Raw genomic sequence first — 27,457 nt, 5'->3', positions numbered from 1 at the left:
AGAATGGACATTTCGGTCAAAACTATAATGGAATTGGTGGTTCACCTTGCCCGTTGGCCCTAAAAGTACTTCTATCGTAATTTTTCAATGGTCTGCCATGCAATTTGTCACTACCTGCGTCTGCTCATACGTGATTTTTTGATGATATCTTCCGTAAGTCACGGCTAATTATTGTTTTATTCAACTTTTTATCCTATAAGTAAGAATTGAGGAGCAAAATTCGTTCATTTTTCAAACTTTTAAGGTGAATTAACGAAGGACACATCCTTATTAATCCATAAATACCACTAATTGCCTTAATCGACTGCCAACAACTCTTGCCGAAATATTCGTCTGCTAGGAACAGTTGCCGCGGAATTGGAACACCGCACGCCCTTGCCATTGGCTACACCATTTTCGGGCTGAAGGAGCTCAGAATTTTTCATACAAACGTCACTTCCGCCGCATCGCTCCTTACCGACCCCCTGACACGTACTCTCCGCCCGGCGGTGACTTGCCGACCGTCCCATTCGTAATCGCAAGGGGCGGTATGATACCGTATACCGAACGAAAACTCCGCCCGGCGGTAGCGTACCGCCCGCTCGTTCGTAATAGGCCCCTATGAGTACTTTGATTTAATGGTAGTGGGGTTTTGTAATATTAGAATATTTAAATGCAATTTATTTTATTCCAACATTCTACTATCGGTATTCCAAGATGCAGATTTCTTTTCAAAAGATAACATGTATTGAAGATCTTATGTGTCATAAGTTTAAGAAAGTGACTTCAAAACTAACAAACTAATCTAATGGATAAATATCGAAGTTAAAGATAAAATAATATAAGGAAATTGAAGAGAGCCCATATTCAAATCCATGATAGAGCAATCCAGTGATTCATACGTGAATTCCAAACAATAGTGAAAGTCTTCCAACATATTTCACTTCTAAAATAAAAGATATTTGTAGAACATGGGTTTGTTGGAAGATATTTGATAATTGTTGCTTATAAATACTGCCATTGAACTCTTGTAAATGGAAGTCATATTTCATCTCACTATGAAGACTGACCTTATATTGACATTGCATTTTGATTGTGATTGCACTACTTTTCATTCCATTAATTTATATTTTCTGTTTCAGAGATGAATTTGCCCTGATATACTTTGGAGATTGTGATGGAGCCAGTTCTGAAGATGAAAATTTTGTTCATATTCATTTATTTTCTTTAAGCCTCTCAGTTTTTTTTGGTTAACTTAATTACTCGTGTGTTTAGTGCAATCGTAACACATATCTTATGATTATACTCAGACATTTTTGTTGATTTCATGTTTCCGACACCATGGTATTTGTATTTTTAATTATAGATCACTTTGAATCCCATTTACGCTATAAGTAAATTGAAGGAATGTACCATTTTGGCTTACCAATGTAATCCTTCAGTTTATCTGAAAGCCATCGTACACATAAATCTATTTGCAACATATGAAGCTCTTTCCAATTTTATAATCATATTTTGCAAGATGTACTCATGTTTGTATAGCCCTTTGATAAAAATTAGTTTGTTTTGGTTCATTGGTCTCACCTTGTTTGAACCATTCACTTGAGAGACATTTCCCTGTAATTTGCTATTATAATGATGTAGGCATAACATTTTGTAGTAGGCATAACACTATATTCGTCAAAGATTATTTATTTCAAAGATGGTGTACAATTTAAATGTGATGCAAAATATAAATTTACAATCTTGTCATACTTGACATACAATGGTTAAGATGGGATTTTTTTCAATTTTTACCAGTTGGAAGGCATTTAAGAAATGTCGTTATTAAGTAATTAGGTTCTTAGATTCATTTTCCTACATGTTTGTGACCTTAGTACATTTTTGTTGTAGTTGGTCGTTTTCAAATTTTCACTGACGTTAGAGAAGATCATTGCAGTCATTCATGCACGTATATATTTTCAACATTCACATATCCTTTGTATAGTATTCAGTTGACGGGAAGTAGGTATCTTCTTATTAATAAGCAATAGTAAATGTCTCCTTATCCTCAGGATTGCTGCTTGGTTTTCAAGGATTTAAGTGAATATAATGGTTAAACATGTTACCAGTTGTCTTGATAAGAAATGTAGCTATTCCTATTTCATGCCTTTGTGACGCCTCCTTTCTTTGGGTTTTATCGTATATCTAGGGCATATTTTTTTAAATAGCTCTTTATTTGTCCAATCTTCCATTTGATAAATGTGTTTGGGTTTTTTTATTACTTTTTATGTTTCACAATTTTACTTTTTTCTCTATTTTCGGCATTAGCATTTGTTACTCGTTCGTTTCTGTTATTGTATTATTTGTTAAACAATAGCTATATTCTCTCTGCTACCTGGAGGTAACGGAAATGTGGTTAACCTGGATCCCCCCAAATTTTTTTTTTTATATTTACAATTCATATTCTAGGGGAATGGTAAGGGTCTCATTTTTACTACATTCTGAAAATATTTCGTTGATCGGTTGTGTAGTTTCCGAGATACAGACTGTGACATAAATGTCACATTGGGCGGATCTGTTGTCTTTTGGTGCGAGGTAATATTTCCCCAGAAAAAGCAAATATTTTTCGCATTTGAGCTGCACTGTTCATTTAAATGATAAAAAACTCTAGAAAAACATATTATTAATTACGTAAACTATTTTCAAGCTTTGTTTAAATTTAAATTAAATTGTTTAAAAATTTATCAATAATTTTTGGAGTTCCATTGCCCGCGATTCACAAATTTTAAGATGTAAATTGTGATTTTTTAAGATGTACAAATTTTTTGGATTTTTCAATGTTATTTCACAAATGTGGGGTATATTTAAATTTATAATGTTTATATTATAAACTTGTCAAATACACATCAAGAAAAATTATTTTAAATTTATGTAGTTTTCGGCAGGAGTGTTATGAAATTACAGAACCTTGAATTGACACAATCAATGGATTTGTTGAAGGTACATTTAAATAATATTTTTACATGGCTAATAAGTAAAATGGTTGAAAATGCACTTCTCAATTTTGGAAAATACATAGAATAAATATACATGTTTGAAAAATATTCTCACAACTATTAAGAGTGTAATACAGTATAAAATTGAATGAAATTTGAATCAATTTGTTTCATATAAACTAAAGATTGATTTAGAGTTCAATGCCGGCGTATACGTACCATTTTGAGTGGTAAGTAGTAAAGCAATATTTGTCCATATTACATGCATCGCATGCAGTGCATTTGACGGAAGCGCAATGTTCTCCAGCACGGCGATGCAATCTTTTGTTGTAGTAAAACAGAGACTAATTGATCATTAGCATCGTAACATATTTCACTGTCTGCCTCTGTTGAAAATGAAGTAGTACGGCGGCTATATTTGGCTTTGCATCGATGTATGGTCAGTTATGTTTCCACTATTACACGCCATAGAATCCACTAGTAGCATCTCTGAGCTATCGATATCCCCAATATTAAAAATTTTAATTCAAAAGTAATTACCGGAATAAAAGTTAATAAATGAAAATTTATCGATTAATTGATAAATAATAAATCTTTTGGCGGGAATACGAAGGAAAAAACGTTGAAAATGCAATAAATTCTAACTAGAGCATAAAATTCGAAACTTTGAAGATTTGCATAGGGATCCGCCCAATGTGACATTTATGTCACAGTAACATTTATCAGAGTATATTACAGAAATGGAAAGCAATACCAAACATATTAATGTATTATTAATTATTTTGTATCATTATGTTGATACATACCAAAAATTGTCGCTGTAGCGCATATAGTTAATGAAAAAATTAAATATTTATACAAAGCGAACGTCCATTTTTAGTGTCTAGGGAAGGCACCTAAGTACCAGGGGTATTTAAAGGATAGGTCTTCACTTTCACTTGACAATTCTTACCTTGCGTTGAAGCACTTAGCTTCCTCTTCCTAATAAGGTATAAAACACAGCAATATACCGTGCCCGAACGATGCAAGAGCCATTACAGTGGAGCGATACAGGGTGTGACATTTTTGTTACATTGGGCGGATTAATCCAGGTTAATATAATGTGTAGTTTTTTTCAAAAGAAAATCCATTTACAATAATTGATTTTTGTAAGGTATTTCTGAATTGATAATTTTACCTGTGCTACACCACACCAGTTGGTAAGACAAGATTAACCATCCAGATTTTGAAAATATGTTCCATTAGGTATAAATATAATATAACTATTTCAATAACTAATCTGCAGTAGTGTCATTATATGTGGATTTAAAAAAACATTTTATAATCATGTCAGATGGTGAATATTTTACATGTAAATTGCTTTATGATTATTACTTGTAATTGATAATCTAGGATAATGAATGCATATCAATGAGAAAAACTATGCATCTCTGAATATTCCTCTTTTGTATCTGTTGGCTTATCTCTGAAGAGGAATGGCAACGTATTCTCACTTAAGGTATTGCCTGTTCTTATTTATTTTGCATTATTTTTCTTCACATTTATTTTTCAATTTAAAAATGTCATGATACTATGAGGAAGTAATGTATTTATTTTTCAATAGGTGAATCAATTATCATGTAGTTTTAAATGTATGCATATTGTTTCTATAATTAAATTACTTATGTGGTATCACACTATATTCTGTACGATGCCATTCAAGGCACATTTGTAGAAATAGCATTTCATTGAATGTGATGTGATTAAACCAGTTTTTTTTTTATTTTTGCTGAAAACTGTTGTGGAGCTTTATCCAATAATGCATTTCATGCTCCACACAGATAAAATAAATCTCGTATGGCTCAAGTTTCAGTGATTTATTTTGGTTTGAAATCATTATCCCGTATGGTGTATCAGATTCAATGATGACAATATTTACAAACAAGGTGCAGAAGGACCACCTGATGTTCATCTCCTATTTGCCATAATGCTTTTTTGTGCTGTGCTCCATAGCCCACCTCATCCTTAATTTTTTAAATCTAATTGCCTATCAAAGGTATTATTATATTTTTCAATTTTGTTATGCATATGATATGAATCCATTTTAACACTAGAATGCCGGGAAATTTGTATCCCCTAGAATGCCGGGAGGATGTCATTTTGACACCCATGTTTTTATATGCATGTTACGTTGCAGATTAGTTTTATTTCGGAGTCGATAATGTCAACTTTTGTTTGATACTGATTTTGTGCCCCAATATTTAGAAAAACTTGATGTTTTAATAGAGTATTATTGAAGTAAAATATTTTTTACAAAAAAATACTCTCCTGGAATCTATCAAAAAGATTGCTCTGAAACGTCGGAGGACGCATGAAAGTGCAATAATACCTATATATAATCATTGAATACTTTTTTATAAGTATTTATTGTTCACTGTAATTGGTCAAATTTTACGTGCATAAAACAATTACAATGAATATGACAGGATTTTTTTCTTTTTACTATTATTGTTACTTTTTTTCATCAATTTTTCGTCTTAGAATGTAAAGTGTGCTCAAAAGACGAAAATTAAAATAAAACCATTGCGGCCACAAAACTACGAAAGTTTTAATAATAAAATACTAAAACTTCATATGAACCCAAAAAGAAATCCAATACTTTTTAATACAGACTTACAAAAAGCTTCATCTAAATAATAGATTCTCTACATTTTGGCACTTTTGGTCTGTTTTGGCCGTAGGTTTACTGTCTTTTCACTAAGCTTACAAAAAGCAATAGTTCTGTTTTCAATGCATTTTATCTATACTTGACAATCCCGAGTCAGTTCTGGATTTGGTTGCCAGATATTCGTTGACGCAATGTAAGGAAAAGCAAGCTATTCTGAAACATTTTGTAAAAATAATTCGGGAGATCTTTTGTGAAGTCATTTCCTTATAAATATTATCCAGGAATTTATAGTGACCAAGTCAAAAGTATCCTGGAAAGAAAAAACAGGCAATCGCCTGGTTCTAGTTCTGACCAAATATTTGCCCCATATGATCAATAATATCTACTTCAAAGTTTATCTCATTACAACACCTTACAGTTTCGGGCGATTTGTTAGAGTTGTTACTAATGTCAATATGAGGGCGAAGAGATCATAGAACAAGAACACATTTTTTTCTGTTTGCCCTGATGAACAGTAAGTGTTACGTCACCATTTTTGTTCAATTTAGTTGACTACAACTCTTCCTGAGAAGCTTTTATTTCACCAGGTATTTCCTTTCTTCGCTTATTTACGGTTCCCGAAAGGCAAGTACCCTTTTGTTTCAAGTAGAGCTAGCAAAAATGATGCGAAAAAATCCCCTTGCTCATGTAGGGTTGCATACGATTCATTACAACATAATCTGAAACGCGATCGTCAGCTTGACGAGAGCCGGCCCTGACGCCTCTGATCAATCTGGAAGTTAATGGAATCAGTTTACGAAATACTTACTGTCTTTATATACTGCAAACCAGTATTTATGCCCTTACTTATCAGGCTTTGGTGCCATGAATTGCTTGAATGGACATCTAGCTTTGCTTAGAAACAGATGCTCGTCAATGGTTATGTTAGGCCCAGGTTATGATTCCTTAGCATGGCCATCTCCTTCTTAGGATCTTGAACAAGGAGTTGACGTCACCTTGAAGTCTACCCAGCGCCCCTTCCACGTCGGCACACCATGTCACGACCACGCACAATTTCTTTTCTGTCCGATAACCAGTGCAGATCCAGTAACTCAATTATGTGTATATGCGTATTGTAAAATAAATATGTGTATCTTTCGTGATTAAATTACTAAACTGTAATATAAAAAACACTGAAACTGACCGTGCTCACTATTTTAATCATTTTTGGATGATATAAATTGCACCTCTTGTGCAACCCAATCGTTGTCCGTCTCAAGATCTGCATCAGACCCTTTTTCCGACACGTCTCGAGAAATATCGTTTAGTATTGCAATACTTTGCTCCGTCGTAACACGTCTATGCAGTGCCATTATCAAGACAGAACTGCCGAAGCAAGTCAAGCAGCAGGTCGCGATACACAAGCGACCCGACCTTAAGAGCTACTAAACGTTTGAAATAAGTAGTATACAGCCTATGCTCATTGATATTATGTAAAAGAAATAATCATGAAGGTAATATACTATACTAAAATATACTATACTATACCTAAAGGTACTAACCATGAAGATAATGTACTAAACTATACTAATTTGACAAATAATTATCAAGCCGCATCCCACGAGAGACCTAAAACGAAGAAAGAAATGATATTATACACTGGGTGTCAAAATGACACCCTCCGGCATTCCAGGTAAATTTGAATTTTTGAGACGAAAAAAATTAGGGGGGGTATCCCTTTTACTGTCGTTTTGTTAAGATCTAAAAATGAATAAAAGTCACGAAAGATTTTTTACTAAAACACTCTCTAAGGGCCAGCTCCGTAAAAAATGTACGCGTAGGGTGTCAAAATGACACCCTTCGGCATTCTAGTGTTAAGGTGCATTTCCAAACCCACCATGTCCTGTACTTCATACCTCATCTTATCATATTGCCATCTTTAGCACTCGTTTCATTCCGTATTCCTCTAAGCAGGCGCTCCATCCATACCTTCGGTCTCCTACTTATCTCATTGAAAAAGTGCAATTCCTAACCCACCATGCCCTGCACTTCATACCTCATCTTATCATATTTCCATCTTCAGCACTGTTTTCATCATTTCTTCTCCTTATGAACTCTCTCCATCCATACCTTAAGCCTCCTACTTATCTCATTGAAAAGGTGCAATTCCTAACCCTACCATGTCCTGCACTTCATACCTCATCTTATCATATTTCCTTCTTTAGCACTGTTTCCATCATTTCTTCTCCTTAAAGCACTCGCTTCGTCCATACCTTAGGTCTCCTACTTATCTCATTTAAAATGTGAAATTCCTGACCCACGATGTCATGTACTTCATACCTCATCTTATTATATTGCCATCTTTAGCACTGTTTTCATTCCCTACACCTCTAAGCATTCGCTCCATCCATACCTTCGGTCTCCTTTTTATCTCATTTAAAAGGTGCAATTCCTAACCCACCATGTCCTGCACTCCATACCTAATCTTATCAAATTTCCATCTTTAGCACTGTTTTCATCATTTCTTCTCCTTTAAGCACTCGCTTCATCCATACCTTAGGTCTCCTACTTATCTCATTTAAAAGGTGCAATTTCTAACCCACCATATCCTGCACTTCATACCTCATCTTATCATATTTCCATCTTTAGCACTGTTTTCATTCCCTACCACTCTAAGCACTCGCTCCATCCATACCTTCGGTCTCCTACTTATATCATTGAAACGGTGCAATACCTAACCCACCATATCCTGCACTTCATACCTCATCTTATCATATTTCCATCTTAAGCACTGTTTTCATTCCCTACCACTCTAAACACTCGCTCAATCCATACCTTCGGTCTCCTACTTATATCATTGAAAAGGTGCAATTCCTCTCCCACCATATCCTGTACTTCATACCTCATCTTATTATATTGCCATCTTTAGCACTGTTTTCATTCCCTACTCCTTTAAGCACTTTCTCCATCCAAACCTTGGGTCTCCTACTTATCTAATTGAATAAGTGCAATTCCTAACCCACCATGTCCCGCACTTCATACCTCATCTTATCATATTTCCATCTTTAGCACTGTTTTCATAATTTCTCATCCTTAAAGCACTCGCTCCATCCATTCCTTCGGTTTCCTACTTATTTTATTGACAATGTGCATTTCCTAACCCACCATGTCCTGCACTTCATACCTCATCTTATATTTTTGCACTTTATCACTTATTTCATTCCATACTCCTCTAAGCACTCGCTTCATCCATACCAACGGTCTTCTACTTATCTCATTGAAAAGGTGCAATACTTATCCCACCATGTCCTGCACTTCATACCTCATCTTATCATATTTCCATCTTTAGCACTGTTTGCATCATTTCGTTTCCTTTAGAACTCTCTCAATTCATACCTTAAGCCTCCTACTTATCTCATTGAAAAGGTGCAATTCCTAACCCACCATGTCCTGTACTTCATACCTGATCTTATCATATTTCCATCTTTAGCACTGTTTACATCATTTCGTCTCCTTTAGAACTCTCTCCATCCATACCTTAGGCCTCCTACTTACCTCATTGACAATGTGCATTTCCTAACCCAGCATGTCCTGCACTTCATACCTCATCTTATATTTTTGCACTTTATCACTTATTTCATTCCATACTCCTCTAAGCACTCGCTTCATCCATACCAACGGTCTTCTACTTATCTCATTGAAAAGGTGCAATACCTATCCCACCATGTCCTGCACTTCATACCTCATCTTATCATATTTCCATCTTTAGCACTGTTTGCATCATTTCGTTTCCTTTAGAACTCTCTCAATTCATACCTTAAGCCTCCTACTTATCTCATTGAAAAGGTGCAATTCCTAACCCACCATGTCCTGTACTTCATACCTCATCTTATCATATTTCCATCTTTAGCACTGTTTACATCATTTCGTCTCCTTTAGAACTCTCTCCATCCATACCTTAGGCCTCCTACTTACCTCATTGAAAAGGTGCAATTCCTAACCCACCATGTCCTGCACTTCATACCTCATCTTATCATATTTCCATCTTTAGCACTGTTTACATCATTTCGTCTCCTTTAGAACTCTCTCCATCCATACCTTAGGCCTCCTACTTACCTCATTGAAAAGGTGCAATTCCTAACCCACCATGTCCTGCACTTCATACCTCATCTTATCATATTTCCATCTAATAACTGTTTACATCATTTCGTCTCCTTTAGAACTCTCTCCATCCATACCTTAGGCCTCCTACTTATCTCATTGAAAAGGTGCAATTCCTAAACCACCATGTCCTGCACTTCATACCTCATCTTATCATATTTCCATCTTTAGCACTGTTTACATCATTTCGTCTCCTTTAGAACTCTCTCCATCCATACCTTAGGCCTCATACTTATCTCATTGAAAAGGTGCAATTCCTAACCCACCATGTCCTGCACTTCATACCTCATCTTATCATATTTCCATCTTTAGCACTGTTTACATCATTTCGTCTCCTTTAGAACTCTCTCCATCCATACCTTAGGCCTCCTACTTATCTCATTGAAATGGTGCAATTCCTAACCCACCATGTCCTGCACTTCATACCTCACCTTATCATATTTCCATCTTTAGCACTGTTTTCATCATTTCTTCTCCTTTAGAACTCTCTCCATCCATACCTTAAGCCTCCTACTTATCTCATTGAAAAGGTGATATTCCTAACCCACCATGTCCTGCACTTCATACCTCATCTTATCATATTTCCATCTTTAGCACTGTTTTCATCATTTCGTCTCCTTTAGAACTCTCTCCATCCATACCTTAAGCCTCCTACTTATCTCATTGAAAAGGTGATATTCCTAACCCACCATGTCCTGCACTTCATACCTCATCTTATCATATTTCCATCTAATAACTGTTTACATCATTTCGTCTCCTTTAGAACTCTCTCCATCCATACCTTAGGCCTCCTACTTATCTCATTGAAAAGGTGCAATTCCTAAACCACCATGTCCTGCACTTCATACCTCATCTTATCATATTTCCATCTTTAGCACTGTTTACATCATTTCGTCTCCTTTAGAACTCTCTCCATCCATACCTTAGGCCTCATACTTATCTCATTGAAAAGGTGCAATTCCTAACCCACCATGTCCTGCACTTCATACCTCATCTTATCATATTTCCATCTTAAGCACTGTTTACATCATTTCGTCTCCTTTAGAACTCTCTCCATCCATACCTTAGGCCTCCAACTTACCTCATTGAAAGGTGCAATTCCTAAACCACCATTTCCTGCACTTCATACCTCATCTTATCATATTTCCATCTTAAGCACTGTTTTCATCATTTCGTCTCCTTTAGAACTCTCTCCATCCATACCTTAGGCCTCATACTTATCTCTTTGAAAAGGTGTAATTCCTAACCCAACATGTCCTGCACTTCATACCTTATCTTATCATATTTCCATCTTTAGCACTGTTTTCATCATTTCTTCTCCTTTAAGCACTCGCTCCATCCATACCTTCGGTCTCCAATTTGTCTCATTTAAAAGGTGCAATTCCTAACCCACCATCACCTTACTTCATACCTCATCTTATCATATTGCAATCTTTAGCACTGTTTTCATCATTTCTTCTCCTTTAGAACTCTCTCCATCCATACCTTAAGCCTCCTACTTATCTCATTGAAAAGGTGATATTCCTAACCCACCATGTCCTGCCCTTCATACCTCATCTTATCATATTTCCATCTTTAGCAATGTTTACATCATTTTGTCTCCTTTAAAACTCGCTCCATTCATTCCTTAGGCCTCCTACTTATCTCATTTAACACTAGAACTACCGATGGAGTCATTTTGACTCCTCGCGATTTTTATTTCTATGCCCTGACTAAAATTTTCCGAATTCCGGCCTGAAATTTCGTGACTTTTATTCATTTTTGACACGAAATAAAACTTTGCGATCAAAATAGTTCTAGAAAGTAAAATAGTACACATTTTTTAAAATTTACCTTCAACTACCAAAGGGAGTCATTTTGACTCCCTATTGTATTTTGCTCGTCTTTTCGCCAAATAGTAATATTTATTCAAGAGTTTATTTCTTCTTATATTAATAATTAATTTAAATCAATCGATGGCTTAAATATATAATTATTTCGCTTTTAGGCCAATATTGGCGAGAATTTGAAGGCATTTCTAATTTTACGGGTCCGTGTTTCGAACTACAAACCATATGAATGTCCTGATATAATTTTATCCTGCGATAAAGTGGTGAAAATGGCATTAATACTGAGCATTTTCAATTCATGTGTTTCGAAGCCGTCGTGTATTGCCCTCATCCCTTACCCGTCCCTTCTCCCCGCCTATCAGGCTCGCTACAGCTCAATACTGTATACACAGTATTGCACTGCAGCGGTTTTATTTCACCCTTGACCTCGTGGAAGTTCATTTTCAAACCTGAAAAAGTACCTTTGTATCCTTCCATTGATATGAGGATGAATGAAATAAAGTTATTGTCCTAGCATTGTCGGCTCTGACAGCGCTGGCAATCGCGCGCCGCACAGGAAAATCGTGCGCTGTCCTTCTCATTGGTGAATCCAGTGAACTCTGGAGTGGACTGCAGAACTCTAGTGAAGTAAGGCTTTCATTTTTCCTTACTGGCAGTGTGACCAGAAGAAGTAGGCGAAAGCGTGAAGAAGACCTTTCTATGTTGCATTCTATACCGGAAGGTAAATCGGAATGCGAAAAGGAAGATCATTTCGTCTCTGACGTAGTCAAAGATTTTATTCCTCAAAACGTTTCTAGCTAGTCTGAAGATTCAGACATAATACGTGCAAAAGACATGCAGTAATTTACATTTACTTTCCCTTTCATAAGGAGTTACAAAACAAAGATATAATCTACGATTATTTATAGATTCGTTTATACTGACTCACATAAAGCGACGTAAAATTGTGGAAGCACGCAAACAAAATTATGAAGATTTTACTCTTTTCGGTGGGGAGCTAGATACATGCATAGCCAAATTTTATGCCCGTTGAATATCAGGTACAAATGATCTCTCTATTGCAAGTATTTGGTCAAACGACTGGGGAATACCATTATCTAAATTGAACGACTGGGAACCGGTTTGCAAAAATTTTTCATTATCTAAGATTTGATGAGAAATCTAATGGATTCCAGCGGCTCAAAACTGTCATGTGTAGGATAGATTCACAGATAATTACATTCCTTGTTACATACCTGGTACATACTTCACGGTTGTTGAACAAATTCTCTCAAAAACAAAGGTGTGTTTTACTCATGTCAGTACATTCCATCTAAGCCGGACAAATACGGCTATGACTATTGACTAGCTGTTAACAATGATAGCAAATATCTTGCAAATACCTTCCCTAATAATGGAAAAGATTTTTCACTTCATGCAGATTGCCGTTTAGTAGTACTGAAACTAATTCAAACGTTTCTGAAAAAGGGTGAAATGTTACCGTAGATAATTACATTACCTCAGTCAAACTCGCCGAACAGCGAAAAAGCTAGGGTACTAGCATTATGGGAAAGGTAAATAATTCGAAGAGAATTATCAAAAGAAATGAAATCACATTATTACCACAAGAACATATACTCAGCGATGGCCTATCCACTCGTTGTAAAATACTTCCGACTTAGCAGGTATTCATGGATAGTGTACAAGGAGACTACCTAAAACATTTCGCGCAAGACGCTTTTGAAAAAGCTCGATACAGAGTTGGCTGATATCATATTAGATCTCGACAAAAGCGAAGCGTATCCAATGCTGCATATTCTTCTGACGGGATTCTGCAAAACAATATTTCCAGGCAATACCAAAGTGCAGAAAGAATCGCTCAGTTTGGAATTGTATGACCTGCCAAAAGTATTTCTGTGGGCAACTGTGGACAATGAACGACAATGCTTGAACTGTAAAGCACCTAGCCAAATGCGTGGCTTATCAAATGCAGTTTTTTTTGCTGTATTTAATTATCTTCCCAACTTCCATGGTAATATTTTTGATCATTCAAACATGATGATAAAATGTGTTGAAATGTCTATGTTTGCTGTTTTATCCAATTACTGTGTGAAAATCCTATTAAAACAATATAGCATGTAGGAAAAAAGAATTTCAAAGCAATACCATCGAAACTCGCATTTTAAAAAAATATGATTTTTTTGTTTAAATAACGTCTGAAATAATGCAATAATAAACAATAATGATAAACTAAAGCAATGTATGAATAAAAACATTGATAAACTGGAAAAATAAACAATTATAAGGTAGGAGTCAAAATGACTCCATTTGGTAGTTCTAGGAGGGGTGTCAAGTCCGGTATTCCTAGTGTTAAAAGGTGCAATTCCTAACCCAACATGTCCTGCACTTCATACCTTATCTTATCAAATTACCATCTTTAGCACTGTTTTCATCATTTCTTCTCATTTAAGCACTCGCTCCATCTATACCTTCGGTCTCCAATTTGTCTCATTTAAAAGGTGCAATTCCTAACCCACCATCACCTTACTTCATACCTCATCTTATCATATTGCAATCTTTAGCACTGTTTTCATTCCCTACCACTCTAAGCACTCTTTCCATCCATACCTTGGGTCTCGTACTAATATCATTGAAAAGTTCAATTCCTAACCCACCATATCCTACACTTCATACCTCATCTTATCATACTTCCATCTTTTTGCACTGTTTTCATAATGTCTTATCCCTAAAGCACTCGCTCCATCCATATCTTCGGTTTCCTACTTATCCTATTGACAATGTGCATTTCTTACCCACCATGTCCTGCACTTCATACCTCATCTTATATTATTGCCATCTTTATCACTTATTTCATTCCTTACTCCTCTAAGCACTCGCTCCATCCATACCTTCGGTCTCCTACTTATCTCATTTAAAAGGTGCAATTCCTAACCCACCATGTCCTGTACTTCTTACCTCATCTTATTATTTTGCCATCTTTAGCACTGTTTTCATCAATTCTCCTCCTTAAAGCACTCGCTTCATCCATACCTTCGGTCTCCTACTTATCACATTTTAAAGGTACCATTCCTAACCCACCATGTCCTGTACTTCATACCTCATCTTATTATAATGACATCATTAGCACTGTGTTCATTCCCTACTCATAAGCACTCTGTCCATCAATACATTCGGTCTCCTACTTATGTCATTGAGAAGGTGCAATTCCTAACCCACCATGTCCTGCACTTAGTACCTCACGTTATCATATTTCCATCTTTAGCACTGTTTACATCATTTCGTCTCCTTTAGAACTCTCTCCATCCATACCTTAGGCCTCCTACTTATCTCATTGAAAAGGTGCAATTCCTAACCCACCATGTCCTGCACTTCATACCTCATCTTATCATATTTCCATCTTAAGCACTGTTTACATCATTTCGTCTCCTTTAGAACTCTCTCCATCCATACCTTAGGCCTCCAACTTACCTCATTGAAAGGTGCAATTCCTAAACCACCATTTCCTGCACTTCATACCTCATCTTATCATATTTCCATCTTAAGCACTGTTTTCATCATTTCGTCTCCTTTAGAACTCTCTCCATCCATACCTTAGGCCTCCAACTTACCTCATTGAAAAGGTGCAATTCCTAACCCACCATGTCCTGCACTTCATACCTCATCTTATCATATTTCCATCTTAAGCACTGTTTACATCATTTCGTCTCCTTTAGAACTCTCTCCAACCATACCTTAGGCCTCCTACTTATCTCATTGAAAAGGTGCAATTCCTAAACCACCATGTCCTGCACTTCATACCTCATCTTATCATATTTCCATCTTTAGCACTGTTTACATCATTCCTTCTCCTTTAGAACTCTCTCCATCCATACCTTAGGCCTCCTACTTATCTCATTGAATAGGTGCAATTCCTAAACCACCATGTCCTGCACTTCATACCTCATCTTATCATATTTCCATCTTAAGCACTGTTTACATCATTTCGTCTCCTTTAAAACTCTCTCCATCCATACCTTAGGCCTCCTACTTACCTCATTGAAAAGGTGCAATTCCTAACCCACCATGTCCTGCACTTCATACCTCATCTTATCATATTTCCATCTTTAGCACTGTTTTCATCATTTCGTCTCCTTTAGAACTCTCTCCATCCATACCTTAGGCCTCCTACTTATCTCATTGAAAAGGTGCAATTCCTAAACCACCATGTCCTGCACTTCATACCTCATCTTATCATATTTCCATCTTTAGCACTGTTTACATCATTTCGTCTCCTTTAGAACTCTCTCCATCCATACCTTAGGCCTCCTACTTATGTCATTGAAATGGTGCAATTCCGAACCCACCATGTCCTGCACTTCATACCTCATCTTATCATATTTCCATCTTTAGCACTGTTTTCATCATTTCTTCTCCTTTAGAACTCTCTCCATCCATACCTTAAGCCTCCTACTTATCTCATTGAAAAGGTGCAATTCCTAACCCACCATGTCCTGCACTTCATACCTCATCTTATCATATTTCCATCTTTAGCACTGTTTTCATCATTTCGTCTCCTTTAGAACTCTCTCCATCCATACCTTAGGCCTCCTACTTATCTCATTGAAAAGGTGCAATTCCTAACCCACCATGTCCTGCACTTCATACCTCAAATTATCATATTTCCATCTTTAGCACTGTTTTCATCATTTCGACTCCTTTAGAACTCTCTCCATCCATGCCTTAGGCCTCCTACTTATCTCATTGAAAAGGTGCAATTCCTAACCCACCATGTCCTGCACTTCATACCTCATCTTATCATATTTCCATCTTAAGCACTGTTTTCATCATTTCTTCTCCTTTAGAACTCTCACCATCCATACCTTAGGCCTCCTACTTATCTCATTGAAAAGGTGCAATTCCTAACCCACCATGTCCTGCACTTCATACCTCATCTTATCATATTTCCATCTTTAGCACTGTTTACAGCATTTCGTTTCCTTTAGAACTCTCTCCATCCATACCTTAGGCCTCCTACTTATCTCATTGAAAAGGTGAATTTCCTAACCCACCATGTCCTGCACTTCATACCTAATCTTTTCATATTTCCATCTTTAGCACTGTTTTCATCATTTCTTCCCCTTTAGAACTCTCTAGTCCATACCTTAAGCCTCCTACTTATCTCATTGAAAAGGTGATATTCCTAACCCACCATGTCCTGCCCTTCATACCTCATCTTATCATATTTCCATCTTTAGCACTATCTACATCATTTCGTCTCCTTTAAAACTCGCTCCATTCATACCTTAGGCCTCCTACTTATCTCATTGAAAAGGTGCAATTCCTAACCCACCATCACCTGTACTTCATACCTCATCTTATTAAAATGCCATCTTTAGCGCTGTTTTCATCATTTCTCCACCTTAAAGCACTCGCTTCATCCATACCTTCGGTCTCCTACTTATCTCATTGAAAAGGTGCAATTCCTAACCCACCATGTCCTGTACATCATACCTTATCTTATCATATTTCAATCTTTAGCACTGTTTTCATTCCCTACCACTGTAACCACTCTTTCCATCCATACCTTCGGTCTCGTATTAATATCATTGAAAAGTTCAATTTCTAACCCACCATATCCTGCACTTCATACCTCATCTTATATTATTGCCATTTTTATCACTTATTTCATTCCCTACTCCTCTAAGCACTCGCTCCATCCATACCTTTGGTCTCCTATTTATCTCATTTAAAAGGCGCAATTCCTAACCCATCATGTCCTGTACTTCATACCTTATCTTATCATATTGCAATATTTAGCACTGTTTTCATTCCCTACCACTCTAACCACTCATTCCATCCATACCTTCGGTCTCGTACTAATAACATAGAAAAGTTCAATTTCTTACCCACCATATCCTGCACTTCATACCTCATCTTATATTATTGCCATTTTTAACACTTATATTATTTCCTACTCCTCTAAGCACTCGCTCCATCCATACCTTTGGTCTCCTATTTATCTCATTTAAAAGGTGCAATTCCTAACCCACCATCACCTGTACTTCATACCTCATCATATTATATTGCCATCTTTAGCACTGTTTTCATCATTTTTCCTCCTTAAAGCACTCGCTTCTTCCATACCTTCGGTCTCCTACTTAACTCATTTCAAAGGTGCAATTCCTAACCCACCATGTCCTTTACTTCATACCTCATCTTATTATATTGCCATCTTTAGCACTTTGTTCATTCCCTACTCTAAAGCACTCTTTCCATCCATACATTCGGTCTTTTTTTTATGCCATTGAAAAGGTGCAATTCCTAACCCACCATGTCCTGCACTTAATACCTCATGTTAACATATTTCCATCTAAAGCACTGTTTTCATCATTTCTCATCCATAAAGCACTCGCTCCATTCATACCTTTGGTCTCCTACTTATCTAATTAAAAAGGTGCAATTCCTAACCCACCATGTCCTGCACTTCATTCCTCATCTTATATTATTGCCATCTTTATCAATTTTTTCATTCCCTTCCATCCATACCTTCGGGCTCCTACTTATCTCATTTAAAAGGTGCAATTCCTTACCTACCATGTCCTGCAGTTCATAACTCATCTTATCATATTTCCATCTTTAGCACTGTTTTCATCATTTCTTCTCCTTCAGAACTCTCTCCATCCATACCTTAAGATTCCTACTTATCTCACTGAAAAGGTGCAATTCCTAACCCACCATGTCCTGCACTTCATACCTCATCTTATCATATTTCCATCTTTAGCAATGTTTTCATTCCCTACCACTCGAAGCGCTCTTTCAATCCATACCTTCGGTCTCGTACTTATATCATTGAAAAGGTGCAATTCCTAACCCACCATATCCTGCACTTTATACCTCATATTTTCATATTTCCACCTTTAGCACTGATTTCATCATCCTTCCTTCTTTAAGCACTTGCTCCATCCATACCATCGGTCTCTTCATACCATCGGTCTCTTCATCATATCATATTTCCATCTTTAGCGCTGTTTTAATCATTTCTTCTCCTTTAAGCACTCGCTGCATCCGTACCTTCGGTCTCATACTTATCTCATTTAAAAGGTGCAATTCCTAACTCACCATGTCCTGTACTTCATACCTCATCTTAATATATTGCCATCTTTAGCACTGTTTATATTCCCTTCTCCTCTAAGCACTAGCTCCATCCATACCTTCGGTCGCATTATTGTCTCTTTGAAAAGGTGCAATTCCTAACCCAAAATGTCCTGCACTTGATACCTCACCTTATTATATTTCCATCTTTAGCACTGTTTTCATCATTTCGACTCCTTTAGAACTCTCTCCATCCATACCTTAGGCCTCCTACTTATCTCATTGAAAAGGTGCAATTCCTAACCCACCATGTCCTGCACTTCATACCTCATCTTATCGTATTGCCATCTTTAGCACTGTTTTCATCATTTCGACTCCTTTAGAACTCTCTCCATCCATACCTTAGGCCTCCTACTTATCTCATTGAAAAGGTGCAATTCCTAACCCACCATGTCCTGCACTTCATACCTCATCTTATCATATTGCCATCTTTAGCACTGTTTTCATTCCCTACTCCTCTAAGCACTCGCTCCATCCATACGTTCGTTCTCCTAATTATCTCAATGAAAGGTGCATTTTCTAACCCACCATGTACTGCACTTCATAACTAATCTTATCATATATCCAACTTTAGCACTGTTTTCATAATTTCTTCTCCTTTAAGCTCTCGCTCAATCCATATCTTTGGATTCCTACTAATCTCATTTAAAAGGTGCAATTCCTAACCCACCATGTCCTGCACTTAATACCTCATCTTATAATATTTCCATCATTAGCACTGTTTTCATCATTTCTTCTCCTTTAGAACTGTCTCCATCCATACCTTAAGCTTCCTACTTATCTCATTGAAAAGGTGCAATTCCTAACCCACCATGTCCTGCACTTTATACCTCATCTTATCGTATTGCAATCTTTAGCACTGTTTTCATTCCGTATTTTTCTAAGCACTCGCTCCATCCATACCTTCGGTCTCCTACTTATCTCATTGAAAAAGTGCAATAGGGTGGTTTCCTATTATTTTTTTATTGCCTAAATCGTAAGATTATTACTCCTGGAGTACGTATTTCACGCTTTTAGATTTTTAAATGACGATATCTATTTTTCGCGATCAATTGAAAAGTGAAAAAATTCAAGCGCGCGAAAACGCGACGCGTAAGTAGGAATGAAGGGAAAAAGACCGTGCGACGCATTTCTGGTACCCCTCCCGCCTGGTAGGTAACTTGATCGAGGCTCTGACCGCTGATAGGACGCAGAATGCTAACGGTTAGCTGAGTACCTTCCTGTCTGGTAGCGCATGGCTTAAAAAAGGTTTATTAATACCATATCAAGCGAAGAAAACTTTCCGTCCTTAGCCAGTTTAAATAGGTGATTATTAAGACATGTCTCCCAGAGCTCTGTGCCTCATACATGCATTGGTAGCCTCTGACAATGCATAACTCCTATCCTCTCGTGTAGAAACTAGGTCGCTGTGACGTCACGTGGAATGGAATCGCATGGGCGCCAATCTGGCCTATTTAAATGACGTTAAAATTTGACCCTCGCCATTCGTCTAAACCGGTATTTGAAAAACCAAATAATTTGTGTATTATGAATACAGTAATGGTGGGTTACGAATCGCCATCAATGCCTTTGGTTTTCTTTGATGAAGGAAACTACCCTATTCCTAACCCACCATGTCCTGCACTTCATAACTCTTCTTATCATATTTCCATCTTTAGCACTGTGTTCATCATTTCTTCTCCTTTAACCACTCGCATCCATCCGCACCTTCGGTCTCCTACTTATCTCATTGAAAAGGTGCAATTCCTAGCCCACTATGTCCTGCACTTCATACCTCATCTTATCATATTTCCTTCTTTAGCACTTTTTTCATCATTTTTTCTCCTTTAAGCACTCGCTCCATCCATACCTTAAGATTCCTACTTATCTCATTGAAATGGTGCAATTCCTAGCCCACCATTTCCTGCACTTCATACCTCATCATATCATATTTCCATCTTTATCACTGTTTTCATTATTTCTTCTCCTTTAGAACTCTCTCCATCCATACCCTAGGTCCTCTAATTATCTCATTGAAAAGGTGCAATTCCTAACCAACCAAATACTGCACTTCATACCTCATCTTATCATATTTCCATCTTTAGCACTGTTATCATCATTTATTCTCCTTTAAGCACTCACTCCATCCATACCTTGGGTCTCCTACTTATCTCATTGAAAAAGTGCAATTCCTAACCCACCATGTCCTGCACTTCATACCTCATCTTATCATATTTCCATCTTCAGCTCTGTTTTCATCATTTCTTCTCCTTTAGAACTCTCTCCATCCATACCCTAGGTCCTCTAATTATCTCATTGAAAAGGTGCAATTCCTAACCCACCATGTCCTGCACTTTATACCTCATCTTATCGTATTGCAATCTTTAGCACTGTTTTCATTCCGTATTCCTCTAAGCACCCGCTCCATCCATACCGTCGGTCTCCTACTTATCTCATTTAAGAGTTTCAATTCCTAACCCACCATGTCCTGCACTTCATACCTCAACTTCTCATATTGCCATCCTTAGCTATGTTTTCATTTCATACTCCTCTGAGCACTCGCTCCATCCATACCTTGGGTCTCCTACTTATCTCATTTAAAAGGTGCAATTCCTAGCCCACCATGTCCTGCACTTCAAATCTCATCTTATCATATTTCCATCTTTAGCACTGTTTTAATTTCATACTCCTCTAAGCACTCGCTCCATCCATACCGTGGGTCTCCTACTTATCTATTGTAAAGGTGCAATTTTTAGCCCACCATGTCCTGCACTTCATACCTCATCTTATCATATTTCAATCGTTAGCACTGTTTTCATCATTTCTTCTCCTTTAAGCACTCGCTTCATCCATACCTTCAGTCTCCTACTTATCTCATTTAAAAGGTGCAATACCTAACCCTCCATGTCCTGCACTTCATACCTCATCTTATCATATTTCCATCTTAAGCACTGTTTTAATCATTTCTTCTCTTTTAAGCACTCGCTCCATCCATACCTTCGGTTTTCTACTTATCTCAGGTGATAGGTGCAATTCCTAGCCCACAATGTCCTGCACTTCATACCTCATATTATCATATATCCATCTTTAGCACTGTTTTTATCATTCTTCTCCTCTAAGCACTCGCTCCATCCATACCTTGGGTCTCCTACTTATCTCATTGAAAAGGTGCAATTCCTAACCCACCATGTCCTGCACTTAATACCTAATCTTATCATATTTCCATCTTTAGCAATGTTTTCATTCCCTACCACTCGAAGCGCTCTTTCAATCCATACCTTCGGTCTCGTACTTATATCATTGAAAAGGTGCCATTCCTAACCCACCATATCCTGCACTTTATACCTCATATTTTCATATTTCCACCTTTAGCACTGTTTTCATCATCCTTCCTTCTTTAAGCACTTGCTCCATCCATACCATCGGTCTCTTCATACCATCGGTCTCTTCATCTTATCATATTTCCATCTTTAGCGCTGTTTTAATCATTTCTTCTCCTTTAAGCACTCGCTGCATCCGTACCTTCGGTCTCATACTTATCTCATTGAAAAAGTGCAATTCCTTACCCACCATGTCCTGCACTTCATACCTCATCTTAATATATTGCCATCTTTAGCACTGTTTATATTCCCTTCTCCTCTAAGCAGTAGCTCCATCCATACCTTCGGTCGCATTATTGTCTCTTTGAAAAGGTGCAATTCCTAACCCAAAATGTCCTGCACTTGATACCTCATCTTATCATATTTCCATCTTTAGCACTGTTTTCATCATTTCGACTCCTTTAGAACTCTCTCCATCCATACCTTAGGCCTCCTACTTATCTCATTGAAAAGGTGCAATTCCTAACCCACCATGTCCTGCACTTCATACCTCATCTTATCGTATTGCCATCTTTAGCACTGTTTTCATCATTTCGACTCCTTTAGAACTCTCTCCATCCATACCTTAGGCCTCCTACTTATCTCATTGAAAAGGTGCAATTCCTAACCCACCATGTCCTGCACTTCATACCTCATCTTATCAAAATTCCATCTTTAGCACTGTTTTCATTCCCTACTCCTCTAAGCACTCGCTCCATCCATACGTTCGTTCTCCTAATTATCTCAATGAAAGGTGCATTTTCTAACCCACCATGTACTGCACTTCATAACTAATCTTATCATATATCCAACTTTAGCACTGTTTTCATAATTTCTTCTCCTTTAAGCTCTCGCTCAATCCATATCTTTGGATTCCTACTAATCTCATTTAAAAGGTGCAATTCCTAACCCACCATGTCCTGCACTTAATACCTCATCTTATAATATTTCCATCTTTAGCACTGTTTTCATCATTTCTTCTCCTTTAGAACTGTCTCCATCCATACCTTAAGCTTCCTACTTATCTCATTGAAAAGGTGCAATTCCTAACCCACCATGTCCTGCACTTTATACCTCATCTTATCGTATTGCAATCTTTAGCACTGTTTTCATTCCGTATTTTTCTAAGCACTCGCTCCATCCATACCTTCGGTCTCCTACTTATCTCATTGAAAAAGTGCAATAGGGTGGTTTCCTATTATTTTTTTATTGCCTAAATCGTAAGATTATTACTCCTGGAGTACGTATTTCACGCTTTTAGATTTTTAAATGACGATATCTATTTTTCGCGATCAATTGAAAAGTGAAAAAATTCAAGCGCGCGAAAACGCGACGCGTAAGTAGGAATGAAGGGAAAAAGTCCGTGCGACGCATTTCTGGTACCCCTCCCGCCTGGTAGGTAACTTGATCGAGGCTCTGACCGCTGATAGGACGCAGAATGCTAACGGTTAGCTGAGTACCTTCCTGTCTGGTAGCGCATGGCTTAAAAAAGGTTTATTAATACCATATCAAGCGAAGAAAACTTTCCGTCCTTAGCCAGTTTAAATAGGTGATTATTAAGACATGTCTCCCTGAGCTCTGTGCCTCATACATGCATTGGTAGCCTCTGACAATGCATAACTCCTATCCTCTCGTGTAGAAACTAGGTCGCTGTGACGTCACGTGGAATGGAATCGCATGGGCGCCAATCTGGCCTATTTAAATGAGGTTAAAATTTGACCCTCGCCATTCGTCTAAACCGGTATTTCAAAAACCAAATAATTTGTGTATTATGAATACAGTAATGGTGGGTTACGAATCGCCATCAATGCCTTTGGTTTTCTTTGATGAAGGAAACTACCCTATTCCTAACCCACCATGTCCTGCACTTCATACCTCATCTTATTATATTGCCATCTGTAGCACTTTTTTCATCATTCATTCTCCTTTAAGCACTCGCTTCATCCATACCTTCAGTCTCCTACTTATCTCATTTAAAAGGTGCAATACCTAACCCTCCATGTCCTGCACTTCATACCTCATCTTATCATATTTCCTTCTTTAGCACTGTTTTCATCATTTCTTCTCCTTTAAGCACTCGCTTCATCCATACCTTCAGTCTCCTACTTATCTCATTTAAAAGGTGAAATACCTAACCCTCCATGTCCTGCACTTCATACCTCATCTTATCATATTTCCATCTTTAGCACTTTCTTCATCATTCCTTCTGCTTTAAGCACTCGCTCCATCCGTACTTTCGGTCTCCTACTTATCTCATTTAAAAGGTGCAATTCCTAACCCACCATGTCCTGTACTTCATACCTCATCCTATCATATTTCCTATTTTAGCACAGTTTTCATCATTTTTTCTCCTTTAAGCACTCGCTCCATCCATACCTTAAGATTCCTACTTATCTCATTGAAATGGTGCAATTCCTAGCCCACCATTTCCTGCACTTCATACCTCATCATTTCATATTTCCATCTTTATCACTGTTTTCATCATTTCTTCTCCTTTAGAACTCTCTCCATCCATACCCTAGGTCCTCTAATTATCTCATTGAAAAGGTGCAATTCCTAACCCACCAAATACTGCACTTCATACCTCATCTTATCATATTTCCATCTTTAGCACTGTTATCATCATTTATTCTCCTTTAAGCACTCACTCCATCCATACCTTGGCTCTCCTACTTATCTCATTGAAAAAGTGCAATTCCTAACCCACCATGTCCTGCACTTCATACCTCATCTTATCATATTTCCATCTTCAGCTCTGTTTTCATCATTTCTTCTCCTTTAGAACTCTCTCCATCCATACCCTAGGTCCTCTAATTATCTCATTGAAAAGGTGCAATTCCTAACCCACCATGTCCTGCACTTTATACCTCATCTTATCGTATTGCAATCTTTAGCACTGTTTTCATTCCGTATTCCTCTAAGCACTCGCTCCATCCATACCGTCGGTCTCCTACTTATCTCATTTAAGAGTTTCAATTCCTAACCCACCATGTCCTGCACTTCATACCTCAACTTCTCATATTGCCATCCTTAGCTATGTTTTCATTTCATACTCCTCTGAGCACTCGCTCCATACATACCATGGGTCTCCTACTTATCTCATTTAAAAGGTGCAATTCCTAGCCCACCATGTCCTGCACTTCAAATCTCATCTTATCATATTTCCATCTTTAGCACTGTTTTTATTTCATACTCCTCTAAGCACTCGCTCCATCCATACCGTGGGTCTCCTACTTATCTATTGTAAAGGTGCAATTCTTAGCCCACCATGTCCTGCACTTCATACCTCATCTTATCATATTTCAATCGTTAGCACTGTTTTTATCATTTCTTCTCCTTTAAGCACTCGCTCCATCCATACCTTTGGTCTCCTACTTATCTCATTTAAAAGGTGCAATTCCCTAACCCACCATGTCCTGTACTTCATACCTCATCCTATCATGTATCAATCTTTAGCACTTTTTTCATCACTTCTTCTCCTTTAAGCACTCGCTCCATCCATACCTTCGGTTTTCTACTTATCTCAGGTGATAGGTTTAATTCCTAGCCCACAATGTCCTGCACTTCATACCTCATATTATCATATATCCATCTTTAGCACTGTTTTTATCATTCTTCTCCTCTAAGCACTCGCTCCATCCATACCTTGGGTCTCCTACTTATCTCATTGAATAGGTGCAATTCCTAACCCACCATGTCCTGCACTTCATACCTAATCTTATCATATTTCCATCTTTAGCACTGTTTTCATCATTTTTTCTCCTTTAGAACTCTCTCCATCCATACCTTAAGCTTCCTACATATCTCATTGAAAAGGTGCAATTCCTTACCCACCATGTCCTGCACTTTATACCTCATCTTATCGTATTGCAATCTTTAGCACTGTTTTCATTCCGTATTTTTCTAAACACTCGCTCCATCCATACCTTCGGTCTCCTACTTATCTCATTGAAAAAGTGCAATAGGGTGGTTTCCTATTATTTTTTTATTGCCTAAATCGTAAGATTATTACTCCTGGAGTACGTATTTCGCGCTTTTAGATTTTTAAATGACGATATCTATTTTTCGCGATCAATTGAAAAGTGAAAAATTTCAAGCGCGCGAAAACGAGACGCGTAAGTAGGAATGAAGGGAAAAAGTCCGTGCGACGCATTTCTGGTACCCCTCCCGCCTGGTAGGTGACCTTGATCGAGGCTCTGACCGCTGATAGGACGCAGGATGCTAACGGTTAGCTGAGTACCTTCCTGTCTGGTAGCGCATGGCTTAAAAAAGGTTTATTAATACCTTATCAAGCGAAGAAAACTTTCCGACCTTAGCCAGTTTTAATAGGTGATTATTAAGACATGTTTCCCTGAGCTCTGTGCCTCATGCATGCATTGGTAGCCTCTGACGATGCATAACTCCTGTCCTCTCGTGTAGAAACTAGGTCGCTTTGCCGTCACGTGGAGTGGAATCGCATGGGCGCCAATCTGGCCTTTTTAAATGAGGTTAAAATTTGACCCTCGCCATTCGTCTATACCGGTATTTCAAAAACCAAATAATTTGTGTATTATGATTACAGCAATGGTGGGTTACGATTCGCCATCAATGCCTTTTGTTTTCATTGATGAAGGAAACTACCCTATTCCTAACCCACCAAATCCTGCACTTCATAACTTATCTTATCATATTTCCAATTTTAGCACTGTTTTCATCATTTCTTCTCCTTTAAGCACTCGCTCCATCCATACCTTCGGATTCCTACGTATCTCATTGAAAAGGTGATTTTCCTAACCCACCATGTCCTGTACATCATACCTCATCCTATCATATATCCATCTTTAGCACTTTTTTCATGAATTCTTCTGCTTTAAGCACTCGCTTCATCCGTACCTTCGGTCTCCTACTTATCTCATTTAAAAGGTGCAATTCCTAACCCACCATGTCCTGTACTTCATACCTCATCCTATCATATATCCATCTTTAGCACTGTTTTCATCATTTTTTCTGCTTTAAGGACTCGCTGCATCCGAAAATTCGGTTTCCTACTTATCTCATTTAAAAGGTGCAATTCCTAACCCACCATGTCCTGTACTTCATACCTCATCTTATCATATTTCCATCTTTAGCACTGTTTTCATCATTTCTTCTCCTTTTAGCACTCGCTTCATCCATACCGTTAGTCTCCTACTTATCTCATTTAAAAGGTGCAATTCCTAACCCACCATGTCCTGTACTTCATACCTCATCCTATCATATATCCATGTTTAGCACTGTTTTCATCATTTCTCCTCCTTTTAGCACTCGCTTCATCCATACCGTTAGTCTCCTACTTATCTCATTTAAAAGGTGCAATTCCTAACCCACCATGTCCTGTACTTCATACCTCATCCTATCATATATCCATTTTTAGAATTTTTTTCATGAATTCTTCTG

At 37.6% G+C, this 27,457-nt stretch overlaps 2 protein-coding genes across 7 annotated transcripts in view; one reads left to right on the top strand and one right to left on the bottom strand.

Annotated features, from left to right (window-relative positions):
- LOC124173173 overlaps positions 1-27,457 on the bottom strand; it is a 386,795-nt gene that overhangs the window by 144,407 nt on the left and 214,931 nt on the right. The gene's annotated exons all lie outside the window — the stretch shown is intronic.
- LOC124173175 overlaps positions 1-27,457 on the top strand; it is a 144,316-nt gene that overhangs the window by 23,434 nt on the left and 93,425 nt on the right. For 4 of the 6 annotated variants that reach the window (XM_046552690.1, XM_046552687.1, XM_046552688.1 and 1 more), the window contains one exon: positions 1,122-2,347. The exons of 1 other annotated variant lie outside the window; for it this stretch is intronic. In XM_046552690.1, coding sequence (XP_046408646.1) covers positions 1,122-1,127 — 6 coding nt within the window. In that variant the 3' untranslated portion in view covers positions 1,128-2,347. Of the gene's footprint in view, positions 1-1,121; positions 2,377-4,048; positions 4,803-27,457 lie in introns of those variants that run through there. One more of the 6 variants, XR_006868423.1, reaches the window with a different exon arrangement.

Source organism: Ischnura elegans, assembly GCF_921293095.1.
Source record: "Ischnura elegans chromosome 13 unlocalized genomic scaffold, ioIscEleg1.1 SUPER_13_unloc_4, whole genome shotgun sequence".
In the NCBI taxonomy this organism is placed as follows: Eukaryota; Metazoa; Arthropoda; class Insecta; order Odonata; family Coenagrionidae; genus Ischnura; species Ischnura elegans.
The sequence above is the reverse complement of the archived record's forward strand: the minus strand, read 5'-3'. Positions and strand labels throughout refer to the sequence as shown.